General features: G+C 44.2%; 1 protein-coding gene across 12 annotated transcripts in view; it reads left to right on the top strand.

Moving 5' to 3' along the window:
• LOC128507016 (interferon-induced protein 44-like) overlaps positions 1 to 19216 on the top strand; it is a 136940-nt gene that overhangs the window by 19867 nt on the left and 97857 nt on the right. For 2 of the 12 annotated variants that reach the window (XM_053477630.1, XM_053477631.1), the window contains 2 exons: positions 1692 to 1792; positions 6651 to 7154. The exons of 3 other annotated variants lie outside the window; for them this stretch is intronic. In XM_053477630.1, coding sequence (XP_053333605.1) covers positions 1692 to 1792; positions 6651 to 6866 — 317 coding nt within the window. In that variant the 3' untranslated portion in view covers positions 6867 to 7154. Of the gene's footprint in view, positions 1 to 1691; positions 1793 to 6650; positions 7155 to 11466; positions 12262 to 12336; positions 12962 to 13068; positions 13421 to 19216 lie in introns of those variants that run through there. 7 more of the 12 variants (XM_053477635.1, XM_053477634.1, XR_008355765.1 and 4 more) reach the window with 6 other exon arrangements.

Genomic DNA, 19216 nt, shown 5'->3' with positions numbered 1-19216 from the left:
ACTGAATAAATACAGCTAGATAAAACAAAACCTGTGTCTTTATTTAGGTCTGTAAAGCAACAAAATGTGATTATTTTAAAGGGACTTGATTCTTTTCTGTGCAAACTTTAAAAGTTGTGAAATCTGACAATTGTGTTACCACTGTGTCACAGAAAAACTTTTTTACATTTTAATAAACAGTTAAGAGAAGTCTGCTAGATTCTAAATATAGTGTTACTTGGACTAATTACACAAACAGGTTTTAATATTCGTTATTCAGCATAAAAAAAAAAAAAACTCCTTACTTAAAGTTTAATTCTAATGCAATTGTATTGCAAAAGTGACTATTAAAGGCTGGCATGGTATGGCGTTATATTCCTGCCACAATTCTGAGCGCGTGGTTTGACATTTTGAGAGCAGACAAAGCACTCTATCCGCGTGCAATGTCTCCACTGCACGCTCAACAGGTTTCTCCCCTGCTCGCTCAACATGTTCTCTGTGCGCGCTCGACTCTGGCTGTACGCTAACTCAACTTTGTCCAGTGTTACAAAACCAGCCAATCACATCCACACACTACTTCTGATTGGCTGTTCCTTCTCTATCAGCTAGTAATATGTGCCTTTAAAATGGTCATTGTCTCAAAGCAGCTTTACAAAATCAAAAGAAAATAATAAGAAATTAAAATTATATTATTATATATAATTATATACAAATGAAAAGAAATTATATAAGGGAAGCAATGTAAATAAATTTGCATTTACTTATAAATATTATAAACAATTATAATAGTATTTATTTTTATTTAATGAAGTATTAGTATATACCAGTTTTGTTTGTCCATTCTGTATTTTTATTTACTTATCTAATTATCCATATAGCTCATTGTTAGACTACATCGAGTAAAATTCAAATCGGACAACTCGGTCGCTTCACTTATAAACCTTTATTTGCAACGCTTCCGTTAAGCGGTCGATAGTAGTGCCACTTGATTGGAGAAGAAACAGCCAATCAGAAGTAGTGTTTGGAAGTTTGTGATTGGCCAGTTTTGTGGCAGTTTTGTAACACTGGACAAAATTGAGCGAGCATACAGCCAGAGTCGAGCGCGCACAGAAAATAAATGTTGCACGCGCGTGCAGACAGAGTTGAGCGCGCACAGAATCGAGAATCACAGAATCTAGCTGTTGAACGCGCAGTGGAGACATTGCACGCGCATAGAGTGCTTTGTCTGCTCTCAAAATGTCAAAACATGCGCTCAGAATTGTGGCAGGAATATAACGCCATAGCATGGTGGCTAAGTGGTTAGCAATGTTGCCTTGCAGCTCCCACAGTCCAAAGATATGCAGATTAGGATAACTGGTGTTCCCAAATTGTCTGCTGTGTGTGTATGTCCTGGGTTAGGCTCCAGGTCACTCACGTCCCTGTACACAGGATAATTGGGCTAATTGGCACCTCAAATTGCTTGTAGTGCTTAACTGAGTGTGTAAGTGTGTGTATGTATGTATGCTCTGCGATGGATTGGCACCCCATCCAGGGTGTACGCTGCTGCATGCCCTAAGTCTCTGGGAATAGGATCAGGCCCCCTATGACTATGTTTACAGGATAAAGCAGTATAAATAATTAGTGAATAAGTCAGTGAGTGACTGACTTTATATTTCTTTTACAGTTTGTCCAATTGAACAGAACAGCTAAAAACTATTTGTTTTATCATCCAGATATTCCACAAGTAGTCATCGTGACACGACCAGATTTTGCATGTCCACTGGTTAAAGATAAACTACAGAAGATCTACACCAGCAAGAAGATCAAAGAAAAGGTAATTATTTATTTATACAAGATGAATGTGTATAAAGAGATATTTAACTGTTTGTTTTATATATTCACGTTTTATTTAAACACTTAATTTAGTGACTTTTAAGTAAAGTGCTAAGAAACAGTACAGTGCCTTGCAAAAATATTCATACCACATTGATAATTTTTTCCATATTTTGTCACATTACAACCCCAAACAAGGGTGTATTTTATCCTGGTGCAATGCAAAGTGCATTTGATGAAATGCAAAGTGAAAATAATAGTCAGATAATTGATGATAATTAGTTTTCAAAGGAAAATGACAATTAGTTTTCAAAATCTTTTAGAAATAAATATCTGAAAAGTGTGGTGCTTTTGTATTCGTCCTATTTGAGTCAATACTTACTACTGTAGAACCAGCTTTCTCTGCAATTACAGTTGCAAATCTTTTGGGGTGTCTCTTTACCATCTTTGCACATCTAGTGAGTAAAAAAAATATATACAATATGTTTATATTTCGTAGTTGAATTGTAAAAAAAATTAAAAATCAAGGGTGATGGTGAGGTCAAGTATCAAGTATTAACAAAATATGAGCCTAATTAAATCAACTTGGAGCCATCAAAACAAAACACATGCATTTATACATGCAATTGTCAAAACTATCATTCAATCCTTTAAATGGCTTTCATTTAGAGCGGATTATAAGAGTATGTCTCGGGTTACTTTGCTGTAACCCTGTTGCCTGAAAAGGCAGGAACGAGATGCTGTGTGAAAACGCTATGGGAACATCTTGTCATGTTGCCGGTTGTGAAGCATGTGTGTATCAAACACGCCAAATTTTGGCTTAAATAACCTCAGTCGGGTTACGTTATCTGATGAGACGCACCTGCAGGTTATAAATAGGAGTGAACCGGAAACATTCCTCGGATTGATTTGTCTGAACAGACGTCCGGTCACGTGGGCAGTGCAGCATTGGGATGCAGCATCTCGTTCCCGCCTTTTCAGGGAAGAGACGTTCTCTTTCAAAGGCTACACTCGATGCTGCATGAAAATGCAATGGGAACGAGAGTACCAACGCCGCCGCACAACAAGTGTCTGGTCCCCAAGGTTGTGTAGTGTGTGCGCACAAGGCCGAGAGGTCTCAGAACTATGTCTGGGAAGCTGACTCGAGGACTCGTGAGCCCGGAGTGGCATGAACATCCAGACTATAAAATCTAACAAATGTGTGCGGAGAGGACCAGCCCACCGTGTCACACACTTGCTGCAGGGGAATATCTCTTGCTAGTGCAATGGATGAAGCAATCCCCCTGGTTGTGTAAGCCCTGATTCCTAGAGGTGAAGTGAGGCCACACGCCTCATAGGAGATAGCAATAGCATCTCTCACCCAATGTGACAAGATCTGTGTAGTGGCCCCGGTTGCGGCCTTCATAGCGTATAAAGAGCTGCTCTGATTTACGCCACTGGCTGGTGCGGTGGACGTATATCCGAAGAGCACGTAGTAGGTGAAGTTTTTCCTGCTCCGAGGCTGTGAAAGGCGGAGGACAGAAGGCTTCAAGAACAACAGGGTGCGGAAAATAGTCAGGATGAGGATGCAAAATAGCCTTGACTAGCCCAGGGGCAAAGTCCAGGCAGGATGGAAAGACTGACAAGGCGCGCAGATCTCCAATCCTCTTCAGAGAGGTAATGGCCATAAGAAAAACCATCTTAAGGGTCAGAAACCTGTCAAATGCTGACTCTAGTGGTTCGAAAGGAGTGTCAATTAGACCTTCGAGCTTGATAGATAAATCCCATGAAGGGACAGTGGCTCTAGTGGGTGGCCTCAACCGTTTAGCTCCACGAATAAGACGGGCAACTAAAGGGTGTTTTCCCACAGTAACCCCCTCAATCGGGACGTGGCAGGCTGAAAAAGCAGCTACGTACGTCCTGAAGGTACTAGGGCACAAGCCCGAGGACAACTTTTCTTGCAGGAACTCTGAGCACTGAAACAATTCAGCAGTGGACTGGTTCTACCTGCTTTGTCATGCACCAACTTTCAAATACATTTCATTTGAGGGCATAAGCTCTTCTAGTGGAGGGAGCCCTAGCGTTTAGGATAGTGTCAATTATGCTGCCTGGAAGACCAGCTTGACTTAGTTGGTCCCGTTCAGGGACCAAACGTGAAGGTTTCAAAGCTCGGGCTGGGGATACAATATTGTCCCCTGCGCCTGAAACAGAAGATCCCTCCTCACTGGAATCAGCCAAGGTGAGCTGTCGAGGAGAGATATTAGATCCAAGAACCATACTCTGGCTGGCCAACGGGGCGCTATCATTAGTAGTCGCAAACCGTGTTAACGGACCCTCGCCAGGACTCCCGGGAGTAGAGCTATTGGAGGAAACGCATGAAGGCGTAAATTGGGCCACGTATGGGCCATCGCGTCCAGACCCAGGGGAGCTGGATGAGTCAGAGAGTAGTAGAGGGGACATTGTGCTGTCTCTTGGGAAGCAAAGAGGTCCACCTCTGCTGTAAAGAATCTTTTTCAGATTCGACTGACCACTTCGGGGTGGAGTCTCCAATCCCCGTGTGTCACAGCTTGTCTGGACAGTAAGTCTGCTCCCACATTCCTGTGCCCCGGAATGTAAAATTGCCCTGAGGGACAGGAACTTGTCCTGTGCCCAGAGCAGAACCTGATGCGCTAGTGATTTATGTAGGAGATTACCGATGTGTTGTCCACCCGCACTACAACATGGTAGCCTCTCAGCTGCTGAAGGAAGTGCTGTAGGGCCAAAAATAGAGCCATCATTTTGAGTCAATTGATGTGTCATGCGAGAAGATGGCCTCTCCAGCTCCCTTGGGCTGGACGGCCATCCAAGACCGCACCCCAGCCAGTATGGGAAGCGTCTCTTGTTAGCATCTTGCGACGACAAGACGGACCTAGAGTGGGACCCAAAGTCAGGAACCGGGGTCTTAACCACATAGAAAGGGTACGAAGTCCTCTGCGCGTAACCCATATTTGCCTTCGTGGATTGGCCCTCATATGAAATCCCCTGTGCAGAAGGCCCAAAGCTATCACCTTGGATGCAGCTGCCATGAGGCCTAAACATTTTTGAAAGTGATGTACAGTCACTTTCTGGTCTAGTCTAATTTCTTTCAGGGCGCTGAGGATGGATTCGACATGAGCGGGAGACAGTTGTGCCTGCATAGTGATCGAATTCCACCTGCCATCCATGTATGTTGTCCTCTGAGCTGGAAAGAGAATGCTTTTCGTAGCGTTGAGTCTTAATCCCAGCGAATGGAGATGAGCTAGGACGACATCCCGATGTCAAAGCGCTAGCTGCTGAGACTGGGCCAGGATCAGCCAGTCGTCTGTGTAATTAAGAATACGGATGCCCTGGAGTCGCAAGGGAGCCAGGACAGCATCCATACATTTTGTATATGTGCGGGGTAACAGAGCTAGATGGAATGGAAGAACCCGATACTGGTAAGCTTCTCCCCCGAAAGCGAACCTCAGGAACCTCCTGTGTTGTGGCAAAATTTTTATGTGAAAGTATGCGTCCTTCAAGTCTATTGTCACAAACCAATCCTCTGGTTGGATTTGTGAAACAATAATTTTGACAGTTAACATTTTGAATCTGTACTTTCTGAGATAGCGGTTCAACTCGCGAAGATCCAAGATTGGATGCACCCCCCCGTCTTTCTTGAGGACCAAGAAATAACGATTGTAGTAACCTGACTGGCTACTGTCTGGAGGAGGAACCTCTTCTATGGCTTCCTTCTCCAGCAACGCCTGGAGTTCGGAGTTCAGCAGATGCGCCCTTTCCGGTATCACGAAAGTGTAGACCACGCAGTTGAAATGCGGAGGGCGATGTGCAAACTGAATCCTGTAGCCTTTCTCTACAGTCTTTAACACCTAGGGAGATATACCTGGCAGTAGCTTCCACGCTGCCAGCTTATCTGAAAGGGGTACGAGTTTTAGTACTTCGACTGCACGGGGGAGTGTTGGTGGTTCAGCATCCTGGAATATAGCAGAATATAACCGAAGGACTAACGTGTCGTTGGAGACCGGTGTTGTCAGAAACACCAAAGGCGGCGGAAACTGAACACCGACCCCCTGGGGGGTGCCCGGGAGGGCATGTTCTTATTGGAAAGAACGTTACGTGCCCTTCCCCGGGGCGGGTCACCCCTACGGTCCTGGGCGCATAAGCCTTCAGGACTTCTTCTTTGAAAAGAAGACAGTGCGGCGATCTGATCTTTTAGAGGCGGCCTGTGAGGGGCGGCGGGCCGTACCCCAGTCCTTACAGGGGGGTGCCCGACTGCTAACACTCTCTTGCTAGGCGAGAGGTGCAAAAGGAATCAGATCTGGCCGAGGCTGGGTGGCCGACGGCCTCGACTCTTGAGCACGGCGTGGGAAAAGTTTCCCAAAAGCCTGTTCATACAGCCTAGCCTCTCGAAACCTAGTGGCAACGGAATTAACAGCGTCGCTAAATAGGCCGGAAGGTGAGACAGGGGCATCAAGGAGGAAAGTTCGATCCTTATTCTTGATGCCTGTCAGATTTAACCATAGGTGCCTTTCAGCGGTCACCAAGGAGGCCAAAGAACGGCCGAGCCGCGAGCGTCTCTTCTATCTGGGGCATCACCATATAACCTCGTTCTTTTGCATCAATGATGTTCGAATAGAATGAAGTCGAAAGTACAAAAATACGAGATGAGAAAGGTTTACTCCATGAACGAGATAATTTGTTGTGGTGGTCATCAAAAAAGGGGAAAGAGCGGCATTGTGGCTCCATCTCCTGGCCACCCGACAGAAATCTGTCGTCTAATTTTTATTGTTTTGGGTGAGCTTGCTTCTGTGGCCAATCAAAGTGCAGTCGTTCGACTGCATCCTCATACTCTCTATCATCTTTAGAGGAGCGTTCTGAGGAAGCTACTTCCATATCCACAGAAGAAGGAGAACGAGTCTCTTCCGTACATATACGAGGAGCACCGAAGTGCGCTCGTGAAGTGGAAGGAAAGACTGCAGGATTGGGAGGGAGGGCGAGAGAAAAGGGGGACTCCATCTCTCGTGCCTCGGCGAGATCACCTTGCGACCCCCAGGAGTGCAGCGCGGCTCGTGGTTCCATGAAGAACGCGAGACCCGCGCAGAGCACTTTCATGAGAAGATCATCACAATGCTCACACTCTCCTCTAATTCCTTCGAGAGCGTGGCTCTCACCCAAACATTCCAAGCAGAGGATATGTGAATCACCCTCCGAAAGGAATTTTTCATAAGGAGCAGGACACCCAGCTCTAAACTCCGCCATTGTTGCTGGTGAGTTTTATGCTTCTTTATATCTGCTTTGAATGCATTTTATGCTTGCTGACAAACACATGCGCACAATGTCGGTAAAGACAAAGAATCTGAGGAATGTTTCCAGTTAACTTTTATTTATAACCTGCAGGTGCGTCTCATCAGATGACGTCATATTTATATAAGCTTATATAGGTTATATAAATATGGTTAGGTTATATAAGCCAAAAATTGCCGTGTTTGATACACACATGCTTCACAACCGGCAACATGACAAAATGTTCCCATCGCGTTTTCATGCAGCATCGAGTGTAGTCTTTAAAGGGAACAATAAATATCTACATAAACAATAATAATGAAATAATTTTATTTAATAGTTTTGTATGATCACAGTACGCACCAGGCTTGCCATTCTGCCAAGTTTTTCGGAAGACTGTTTGTTTATTTATTAATTTTTTTTAATGAGTAAATGTTTTAGTTTAAATAAAAGTTTAAAGTGAGAGAGAGGGCGAGCAGGCACCATGGCCTCTGAGGCCGGTGTAGAGACTTTGTCCCTCCGATTGAGGACGTGTTGTTAGCGGTGGGGGAGCAGGTCGGGTGTGAGAACATCTACTCTGCCTCCCGGATGAACAAAGCCGTGGTGGTGTTCTTGAACAGAGTGGACCTTGCGAGGGCACTGACTAAGAGTGGAGTATGTGTGAGTGGAGCCGCTGTTAAAGTCACCCCTCTGTCTTTCCCCGCGGCGAGGGTGGTCATATCAAACATGCCTCCCTTCATAAAAACGAGGCAATAATGAAGAAGCTGGCCGTTTCGGGAAGTTTGTCGGCCCCATGAGAGCCATCCCGCTTGGGTGCAGAAGCCCCAACATGCGGCACGTCTTGTCTTTCTGCCGGCAAATTTTAATGATTTTAAACAACGAAGAACAGACATTAAATGTGAACTTTAAAGTTAAAGATGAGAGCAACAGCTACACCGTCTTTGCCACCACGGAGCCGCTGAGGTGTTTTGAATGCGGGGACGTCGGTCACAAGAGGCTGAGCTGCCTGCACGGAGCCGTGCAGCCAGGAAGCTCGCGCGGCAACACGGCTGGGAAACAGTGGCAACGGCGTGAGGACAGCCGGCGGGGGAGCACCGAGGAGTCCGTGCCTGTGGTGGGCCTCGCCGACACACCGGAACTCAAACAGGTCAGTACTGAACACACCGGCAGCACAGAGACACACCCTGCGCTCGGCGCTGAACCCAACACTAGTACCACTGTACACAGCGCGAGCGCAGAACCTGATGCCGGTACAGTGTTCAGTCCTGACAGTGACCACGCCCCCAACGTCTGCACCGAAACACAGCAGCCGCAGACCAGCACACCACCACAGACACCTAAAGACACAAAACCGAGGAGAAAACGGGAGTAGACGTCCAATACAGAACCGACAACTAAGCGTAAAACCCGCAGTCAGACTGTGAGCACCGCGGTACAGGAGAGTGAGGAGGCCGGGTGCAGCACCGCACACACACCTGTAGGGATAGAGGAGCAGGTCAACCTGTTCCTACAGCTGTCCAAAACGGAGAGGAAAAAGGTAGTGAAAACATTAAAAGAACTGAAAAAAACTAACACAACAGGTAAAAACAAACAAACCGTCACTCAAAAAGAAGAAAAAAACATGGACAACAGCTGAAACCAAACCACAAACTGTAAATAAAACTGTAAATTAATAAAAAACTGTAAAGACTTGTTAATAGTAGGGAAGTGGGGTGGGGAGTCTAGCGGGTGTTTTAATAAAAAAAAAAGCTGTAAATATGTAAATACTGAATGTGTGTATGCGTGTGTCTGTGTATATATATACAGTGGTGTGAAAAACTATTTGCCCCCTGCCTGATTTCTTATTCTTTTGCATGTTTGTCACACAAAATGTTTCGGATCATCAAACACATTTAACTATTAGTCAAAGATAACACAAGTAAACACAAAATGCAGTTTTTAGATTATGGTTTTTATTATTTAAGGAGAAAAAAAATCCTAACCTACATGGCCCTGTGTGAAAAAGTAATTGCCCCCTGAACCTAATAACTGGTTGGGCCACCCTTAGCAGCAGTAACAGCGCTCTGGAGGAATTTTGGCCCACTCATCCTTGCAGAATTGTTGTAATTTAGCTTTATTTGAGGGTTTTCTAGCATGAACCGCCTTTTTAAGGTCATGCCACAACATCTCAATAGGATTCAGGTCAGGACTTCGACTAGGCCACTCCAAAGTCTTCATTTTGTTTTTCTTCAGCCATTCAGAGGTGGATTTGCTGGTGTGTTTTGGGTCATTGTCCTGCTGCAGCACCCAAGATCGCTTCAGCTTGAGTTGACGAACAGATGGCCGGACATTCTCCTTCAGGATTTTTTGGTAGACAGTAGAATTCATGGTTCCATCTATTACAGCAAGCCTTCCAGGTCCTGAAGCAGCAAAACAACCCCAGACCATCACACTACCACCACCATATTTTACTGTTGGTATGATGTTCTTTTTCTGAAATGCTGTGTTACTTTTACGCCAGATGTAACGGAACACGCACCTTCCAAAAAGTTCAACTTTTGTCTCGTCGGTCCACAAGGTATTTTCCCAAAAGTCTTGGCAATCATTGAGATGTTTTTTAGCAAAATTGAGACGAACCTTAATGTTCTTTTTGCTTAAAAGTGGTTTGCGCCTTGGAAATCTGCCATGCAGGCCGTTTTTGCCCAGTCTCTTCCTTTTGGTAGAGTCGTGAACACTGACCTTAATTGAGGCAAGTGAGGCCTGCAGTTCTTTAGATGTTGTCCTGGGGTCTTTTGTGGCCTCTCGGATGAGTTGTCTCTGCGCTCTTGGGGTAATTTTGGTCGGCCGGCCACTCCTGGGCTGGTTCACCACTGTTCCATGTTTTTGCCATTTGTGGATAATGGCTCTCACTGTGGTTCGCTGGAGTCCCAAAGCTTTAGAAATGGCTTTATAACCTTTACCAGACTGATAGATCTCAATTACTTTTGTTCTCATTTGTTCCTGAATTTCTTTGGATCTTGGCATGATGTCTAGCTTTTGAGGTGCTTTTGGTCTACTTCTCTGCGTCAGGTAGCTCCTATTTAAGTAATTTCTTGATTAAAACAGGTCTGGCAGTAATCAGGCCTGGGGGTGACTACAGAAATTGAACTCAGGTGTGATAAACCACAGTTAAGTTATTTTTTAACAAGGGGGGCAATTACTTTTTCACACAGGGCCATGTAGGTTTGGATTTTTTTTCTCCCTAAATAATAAAAAACATCATTTAAAAACTGCATTTTGTGTTCATGTTATCTTTGACTAATAGTTAAATGTGTTTGATGATCAGAAACATTTTGTGTGACAAACATGCAAAAGAATAAGAAATCAGGAAGGGGGCAAATAGTTTTTCACACCACTACAGTATATGTATACATGCAGGTGTGTATGAGCTATGCAGCACAATCTCCTGTGAAAGACCTGGTTGACACCCAGGGCACAGACTCTCAGGATTTGTAATTCAGAATTGATTCCTACCCGTGTGGTGATTCACATGTCTTTTTGAGCATGTTAAGACCCCCAAAAGGTGCTGAGAAAATATTATAATCTTATAATCAACGTGTCATTATCACACACAGCCGAGTACTTCGCTGTCATTATGAAAAGCAATTAGGTTCCAAATTGATCATGTGATTAATTTTGAAAAAAATTAATTTGCCTTAAAAAAATTATCACATTAACATGTTAACATTGACAGCCTTAGTTAAGATGTACTGTGTGGACACACGTATGTATGAAGATATATAATGGACAAACGTCTCGTATTGGTCAAGAAAAGCTGATATTCATGCCATGCAGTGGCTCTTTGTCACCTAGGCAACCTGAGTCCCTGTGTTATTTCTGAGCTGGAAAGCTGAAAAAAAGTTCTTCCTTTGCAATTTGCATGTTTTTTCCACCAGGCATGAAAACAGTGACGGTAGTTAATATCAACAGCAAGGATGTACCATTTCAAAATTGAATTATACAAACGCCACTGCAGCATCTATCCCCACTACGATTACTATTCAATCGCTACCATTGCTTCAATGCGTTCTGATGTCATAATCCTGTTCTAGGTATTTGAATTAGCTAACCCACCTTTCTCAGACTGAAAAAGCTATTTGGATGAATAGTGAAATGTTTCAAACCAACAAAAATGTCCACCTGACCTAATTTAACTTTCAGATACAAATGCAGGCCATAACTCAATTATTGAATTGAATTAAAGTCCTATATTGAAACATGTTGGTGTCAGCCTAATATTCTGGGGTCACTTTTCATCCTCAAAGCCTAGGTTTTTGTCAAACTTAAAGGGAGATGGGATGGAAAATTATACAGCGGGATTGTACAGAATCAGCTTCAATCTGCAATCAATAAATCAATAATTTTTTGTTGATATTTCAGCAAGACAAGCACTTTAAACACAAGGCCAAGGCAATGCTGAGGAGCGCGAATTGTTTTGCAATGTGCTGTACATCCTTTTTCAGATATGAGGAAAAGGAAGAAGTTTAAAAAAAAAAATGTTGTTGCCGCTAAAGTTTAAAGGGTGTGGAAGGGCTTTGGAGAACAAACAGTCCCATTATTTACACACTTGGATAAGAACAGCAGAGACAGAGGAGACTTACCCTGATGGCCACACAGGGCAACCTCACAAACATGGATGTCACACACTTCAGAGAAGAAGAGAAAAAGAGACAGAGGTGATGATCACCTTTTAGGACCCCTGAGGTCTTCCAAAGTAGTGATTCCATCAAGTTGGTAATTTGAGTGTTGCGCTCTACTGTCTGTCTGAGACTGAAAAATGAGATTGACAGGTAAGAGTTCTCTCTCTCTAAGAAGAATCTGTTCATCATCATCATCATTGAGTTCAGAGAGAGAGAGGGGGGGCTTGTGTGTGTGTGTGTGTGTGTGTGTGTGTGTGTGTGTGTTTGTGTCAACTGCACAATGATAAATCACATGAGAAGTGTGTTTAATCGCTGAACCCTGTTTGATCACTGAATGAAAAGCATAGCGGCGGTTGTCATGGAAAACTGTGTGAGGCTCGTTGAGGGACAGTTCTGGGGCACGTTCAAATCTGATGAAAGCCAAAAGGGGGGAAACGGTGCTGTTTAGGAAAACAAGCTAATGAAGAGCTGAAAACAGACCTACAGTAGCACTACAGAGGCAGCAGTGTCATTAGTGGAGAAGTGATGCGCGCGTGTGTGTGTGTGTGTGTGTGTGTGTGTGTGTGTGTGTGTGTGTGTGTGTGTGAGATTGTGAGGGTAGGGGTGGGAGGTAATGCTGATTCGTCACACACACAAACACACTGAGAAATAAATCCTTAAAATCTTAATTTTAAGCCAGATGACTTGAATATGGAAGTGTGTGTGTATGTGTGTGTGCGCGTTTTACTGACTAGTTTCTGTCTTAGTGAGTTGGTCCCGCAAATCTATTGACTTTAAATTGGGCGGTATTCATATGGAAGGTCCATTTTTTGTACAACTGGTAAGAGGAAGAGGAAGTGTATAAGGTTAAACACATACTACCACTGTAACCGTGTTTAGATACGAAAGGTTGATCACCTGTGTAAAACCAAGAGCTTCTTAAGGTTAGTATTAAAAGCAATATGATTCTCTAAAAAATCCCTGACTTGAAAGGTGTATTATAGCAATTTTTGACTATTGCTTAAATGTAACTCGAAGGATTTCTACTTATTTGTGTGTATTTTCTTATAACTCTGTATTTGTTTAGACATGGCAATGGCATTGAAAATGAGAAATGATATTTAAGGACTGATAATGGCCTTGGCAGACAAAGAAAATCTACAAGTAGAAGTCAAACCTGGCAATAGGGGCAGGAATTGAATTTGTCTCTTGTGCTGTTGGACTACGCATTGGTGGCTATCCTGGTGCCCTGGCAGGTATAAATAAACTTGGCACAGAAAGACAATATGTATATTCATTTAAATGCATCTGACCCTGTGCAAACTCTTGCTATTTTCTAAATTAAAATATCTCACATTGGCAGGTGCTGCTGTGGGAGGTGTAATCATGGTTTGTATGAGAAAAAGGTATAAGCCTCTTTCTGAGTATCTGAAGAATCTTTCATCTGAAATTTAAGAAAACTTTTACATTGGCATCGTGGAGCTGCTTAAGGGACTGTTCTGGGCTTGTTTGGATTCTCTCCTTGGAATGGTCATGGGAGACATCAAGCTAAAAAATCTAATTGTCTCTTTTTTTAAGAGTTTCTTTGAAGGTTCACTAAAAATCAGGGTGATGCAAACAAAAAAATACAAATAAAAAATTAAAACGGTAAATTTGCTAATAAGGCTATGATGCTGTATTTACTCCTATTGTGACCATGATACACGCAGACACATGATAATAACCTTACATAAGCTTAGGCGAGAGCCCCCTTTTCCTTCCGGGGGAATACACCCAAACCTGCTCCCCAGTAGCAAAGTCTCGCCCCCGGCTGTGAGTATCGTACACGCGGCGCTGCTTAACCCCGGCGTCCGCCAAGTGTCTACGCGCCAACTCGTGGACACAGAACAGTTTGTCTTTCAAAGAACAAAAATAATCCAAACCCGGCTTTGTGGGTAAATCCACTTGTGGAGGATGCCCGAACACCAGATCCACAGGCGTGCGCAACTTGCGACCGAACATTAACGCAGCTGGCGTCAGTTGTGAGGACTCCTGCACTGCTGTACGATAAGCCCAAAGCACGAGAGGCAAATGCTCGTCTCAATCCTTCTGTCGGTCGCTGGTAAGCACGGCGAGTTGGGTGGTGAGTGTTCGGTTGAATCGTTCCACGAGGCCGTCACTTTGTGGATGAAGGGGCGTGGAGCGGGTCTTTTTCACCCTGAGGCGCTCGCACACCACCGCAAACACCTCCGCCTCGAAGTTACGCCCCTGATCGCTGTGCAACTGCTCCGGGGCGCCGAATCGGCTGAACACCTCATCCACCAGCACTCGAGCCGTGGTGGAAGCGCTTTGATCAGGAACAGCAAACGCCTCCGGCCACTTGGTGAAATAATCCATGGCTACCAGCACATACCGGTTCCCGCGATCGGAGATGGGAAACGGCCCCAGGATGTCCACGCCCATACGTTCCATGGGCGCCCCCACCCGAAAGCCTTGCAAGGGTGCTCGCGAGCGCTGGGTAGGGCCCTTCTTTGCCGTGCAGACGTCGCATCTGTGAACAAAGAGTTCACGATCAGTATGACAGCCCGGCCAGTAGAACCGAGCACGCAACCGCCGCAGTGTTTTAGTTACCCCGAAGTGTCCCGAACCTGCATGCCCATGAACCATCCCCAGCACACATGCCCGCAAAGTCCGCGGCACCAGCAGCTGAAAAGATTCGCCAGCGCCACACGGCCATTCCCATTGGCGGTAGAGTAAACCCCCCCGCAACGCTAGTCGGTTAAACTGCGAGTGGAGAGCTTTTTCCTCTGGTCCCAGGTGGGCAACGGCGGCATAATCCGGTCCCTGGCCCGCGTTAACCCAACCTAATACCCGCTGCAGCGCCGCGTCCTTCTCCTGCTCGACCATTAGCTGATTAGCACAGTCCATCTGTGGCACAGGCGAAACGACCACAGGCGATGGTTTAGGTGACGCAGTAACTCGGCTGCACGCCGGCTCGGACGGCCGATTACCGACGGGGGCTTCGGAAGACTGCAAAGGGAGAATGTTCTGATTCACGGGGGGTCGGGGAGTGTTCGATGTCGTGACCACCCACACGCTCTTCACCCCGCTCGCAATGTCGACAACGCTCTTTGCTGCACGGCCGGCGGGATAACGCATCGGCATTAGCATGCAATTTTCCCGCTCGGTGCTGAACGGTAAGGTTATAGTCCTGCAACCACTCGAGCCAGCGCGCTAACTGCCCCTCGGGCTCTTTAAAACTGAGCAGCCACACCAGCGAAGCGTGATCGGTCCGCAGCAAGAAGGATTGCCCGTATAAATACGGCCTAAAATGCTTAAGGGCCGTGACGACCGCTAGCAGCTCGCGCCGCAGTAATTCTTCTCCGGCCCAGACAACGCGCGGCTGAAGCAAGCGACAGCACGCTCTTTGGCCCCCAGCCCTACATCGCTCGCGTCCGTGTCGAGAATAAACGTACGAGCTATATCAGGATATTCGAGAACGGGCGACGTAACCAGAGCTTCCCGTAACCGAGTGAACGCACGCGCGTGCTCCCTGTCCCAGCGAAACGGCTGGTTCTTTCTCGTGAGCGCGTGCAGCGGGCTGGCGATCGTGGCAAAATCCCTCACAAACCGGCGATAGTACGACGCTAACCCGAGAAAGGTGCGTAGCTGCGACACATTTAACAGTTCAGGCCAATTCTGTACCGCAGCAATTTTGGCTGGATCGATGGCAATCCCTTGAGCGCTAATCACGTGTCCCAGAAAGACAGTCTCTTGCCGCAACAACTGGCACTTTTTGGGATTGAGCCGCAAATTCGCCCGCCGGATAGCTAGAAATACCTCCCGTAGGTTAGCTAGCGCGACCACAAATTCCTTGCCGTGCACCAGTAAATCGTCTAAGTAGACGACACAACGGTTGCGAGGGATATCCGCCAATACTCTCTCCATCAATCGTTTGAACGTAGCTGGAGCGTTGCAGAGGCCGAACGGCATGCGCCGAAATTGCCATAGCCCTTGCCCGATCGAGAATGCGGTTTTGGGTCGTGCTTCCGGGGCGAGCTCTACTTGCCAGTACCCGCTACGCAAATCCAACGAGCTAAACCACGCCGAGCCCGCAACGTGTTCCAGCGCATCATCTATTCGCGGTAACGGATAAGAATCTTTGCGCGTCACCTCGTTTAACCGCCAGTAGTCCACACAAAACCGCCACGATTCGTCCTTTTATTTGATTTAGCCCCACACTGCTACGCCGCATCAGCTCGGCCATTATTTTTGCTCGGTCGGCTACCGGATGTTTACATGGCGCGTCCACCCTGGTGCGTGCTACTAACACGTCCGGCTGCGCTTTGGGCACTAGCAACCTGGCTAAACCGAAATTACCACGCAGAGTCCCGTCCGCGAGATTCAGTACCGCACCCCACCTTTCCAAAATGTCTAACCCCAAGATACAATCATCCTCGATGTCTGCCACAAAGAATGGGAGAGAAAGAATGATTGCACCTACTTGTATTCGCACTGTGCGACAGGCCCGTATCCTCAAATAACTCCCTGAAAACTGTAAATTTGCTAATAAGGCTATGATGCTGTATTTACTCCTATTGTGACCATGATACACGCAGACACATGATAATAGCAGGAATATTCTTAAAAATCATTTTAACAGTCTAGTAAAACTAAGGTTTGTAAGCAGCATAGATTTATTGAGTCTATGATGCAGATAATACTGAATTAATTTTATTACCCATTTTAATACTGGACTTTTATTTCATATATTGCTAAATTGAATAAAGAATTATGCAAATAAATATTCAGACTCATTTTTATGTGTGACATTTATTAATAGATTCAAAATAATTTTATTTCAGTGGCATAAATGGAATACAATCATATATAATATAGAACCTGTGCCACAACCTGTGTGCCTTCAAAAAGAAAGAGGTCAACATTTATAATACAAGAGACAGACACAGGTGTGAATGTGCATCTATTTTAATGTGTGTCTCTGCTTTGTTAAATGCTGCGTAAAGCAAAGACGTTTGTGGATGCGGTGTGTGTGTGTGTGTGTGTGTGTGTGAGAGTGTGTGTGTTTGTGCTTTAGGGTCCTAGGGGTGCATTCTTAATGTCTGAATCAGTATAAATGCCACGTTGGAAAAAAATCAAGTTTGAGAAAATTACATTATGTATCTGCAAAGTTAGGAAATTCTCAGGTGTAAACATGTTTGAATTTGGAAGCGACATTGCAGAGCTCTACAGCCTTTATTGATTAATCTCAGCCCCCCATATACCTATGATACCTAGTCAATGTCTGCATACTGTTTTAAAAGTAATCCAGAATTATTTTGTTATTTTACGGTCATTCTCAAGATACAAACTAAGATTCATCTGTTTTAATGCAGCTGAATTAACCATCTCGCTATTTGCAAGACAAAAGACAGCCACAAGTGTGAATGTGCATCTCTTTGCATAGTGTTAATATATGTCGCTAGATATTGTAACACACCATTTTGTAACACTCTTAAGTACTCATTACTTCTCATAAGTATGACATTACTATAGCCCATATTTATAAAGCTGATTTATTTTTTTTATTTTTTATGTAAAACATGCTGGTGCAGCATTATTAACTACTACATAAAATATATATTTTTACCTGGCATTAATTTTTTTTTATATTATTATTATTTTGAAAGTGTATGAGAATGACAGAGTAAGATGACATCCTTAATGTTATTGTTAAGTATAGCACTTTTACACATTATATTAAGACAAGGCCAAATTGCTTATTCCTTTTGATGAAGATATTAGGTTAAAGTGTGATGACGTAGTTAACGTAGATGTCGAAGTACGTCTTTACCTCTTTACGTTGTAGCCAGCTAAAATAGTTTTTGTTTGTGTCGAATAAGGCACTGAAGAGGTAAATGAGAACTGAGCAACGTTTCGATTGTTTTTATATGCGAGAGATGGTGAACTGCACACTCGAGTTCAACAGATTATAGGCCCAGAATTGAAACAAGCGTGCGTTTTTTTAGTAAGTCATACACAACTTATTACATATTGTAGCGTTTTATCGCCGGAAAGGATGGTGGAGAGACGAGTGAGCTTATCTGCTGCCCAATGCAAATGACTGGGAGTACTTTATTGATTACCCGTGGCACGAAATAGCACACACAAAACACCTTCCACCATTACTAACACACCTAAAAACATGCACACATACCCTGGCCGAAGCCACTACCCCAAACACCTTTTTCCAACAGGGTGAACACATAACAGCCCCATCCCGCAAAGCATGGTGGTTCCTAAGCGAAACCCCGCCCACGCCACAATATTATTAAACAAAGTTAACGGATTAGCCTAACAAAATGGCAAGTAGAGCGACAGGATTTCTGGCAGGACCGGTTCTAGACCAGACCATATGGGGGGCAGTGAGAAATGTGAAGGGGGCATCATGTGTACACATCATGTTCAAGCACTGTTTTTCCCCCTGTGCTTATAGTAACAGTATTGTCCTTGCTGAATTGTGTTGTTAGCTGCATCCAAAGCCTGGAGAAGTGGATTGCACCTTTAGACCTGTCCAACTTGGGTGTCCCACTTAAAGACTAAGCTCCTGCTGGTATAGCTCTTAAGGTCACTGAGGCACGCTAACCACCTGAGCACAATAAGGTGGCAATCCCTAAAAACTAAAAAATAAATAAAACGAAATTAAATAAAATATCCTTAATCCAGATTTTATCAAACAACGACATAATATTTATCTTAGCTGGATGGTCTAATTCTCAAAAACATTTAGACTCGAGACACTATAACTAGAATATTTACAAAACTGAAAGGTTGTCTTATGAATAACAAATAAAAAACTAAGTTAAAGCAGATGGGTTTTTTTATATATTTTTTATTTCTTTGATTTTTTTTTTATAGTTAATGAACAGCTCTCTTCTCTCCAATCCACTCTACAACAACAGTCTCCTATATCCCTTTGCAAAGACTTTCACAAATTCATCCATGTCGGAATTCGACACGACACTACGTTGGGCTACGTCTTGACTCACTTGTATACGGACAGTGATTGGGTGTTTACCGAGGGCTTAGGGGAGGTGTGTGTGTGTGTGTGTGTGTGTGTGCAGCCTGTGAATGAACACACAACGCAGAGGGACAGAGACATGAGGGAAATCTAATACTGTATTGTGTAGTGTCCCTTTTTCAGCGGATTTTTCCGCTACCGTAGATCAGTTTATCAACTTGTAATATATTTATTTTGTGAGGATATTAACATGTGCTTTCTCTTTTTTTTTTTTTTTTTTTTTTTTTTATCCGGCCTGTCAGTATCACAGATAACACATAGAGTGTATGTGTAGCTGTTCTATCATCATTCACAGCCATTTCTTTTTTTTTTTTTTTTTTTTTTTTTGTTTCCCATATTATAACAGACAAGACCGGGGGACCAAAAAAAGAGAAGAGAGTAAAAAAAAAAAAAAAAAAAAAAGGGAATAAAAATAAATAAACAAACAAACAATTGAGGGGAAAAAAAAAAA

Source organism: Clarias gariepinus, chromosome 18 (genome assembly GCF_024256425.1).
Source record: "Clarias gariepinus isolate MV-2021 ecotype Netherlands chromosome 18, CGAR_prim_01v2, whole genome shotgun sequence".
Classification (NCBI taxonomy): Eukaryota; Metazoa; Chordata; class Actinopteri; order Siluriformes; family Clariidae; genus Clarias; species Clarias gariepinus.
Note: the sequence above shows the minus strand (reverse complement) of the source record. Positions and strands in the feature narration are given on the sequence as shown.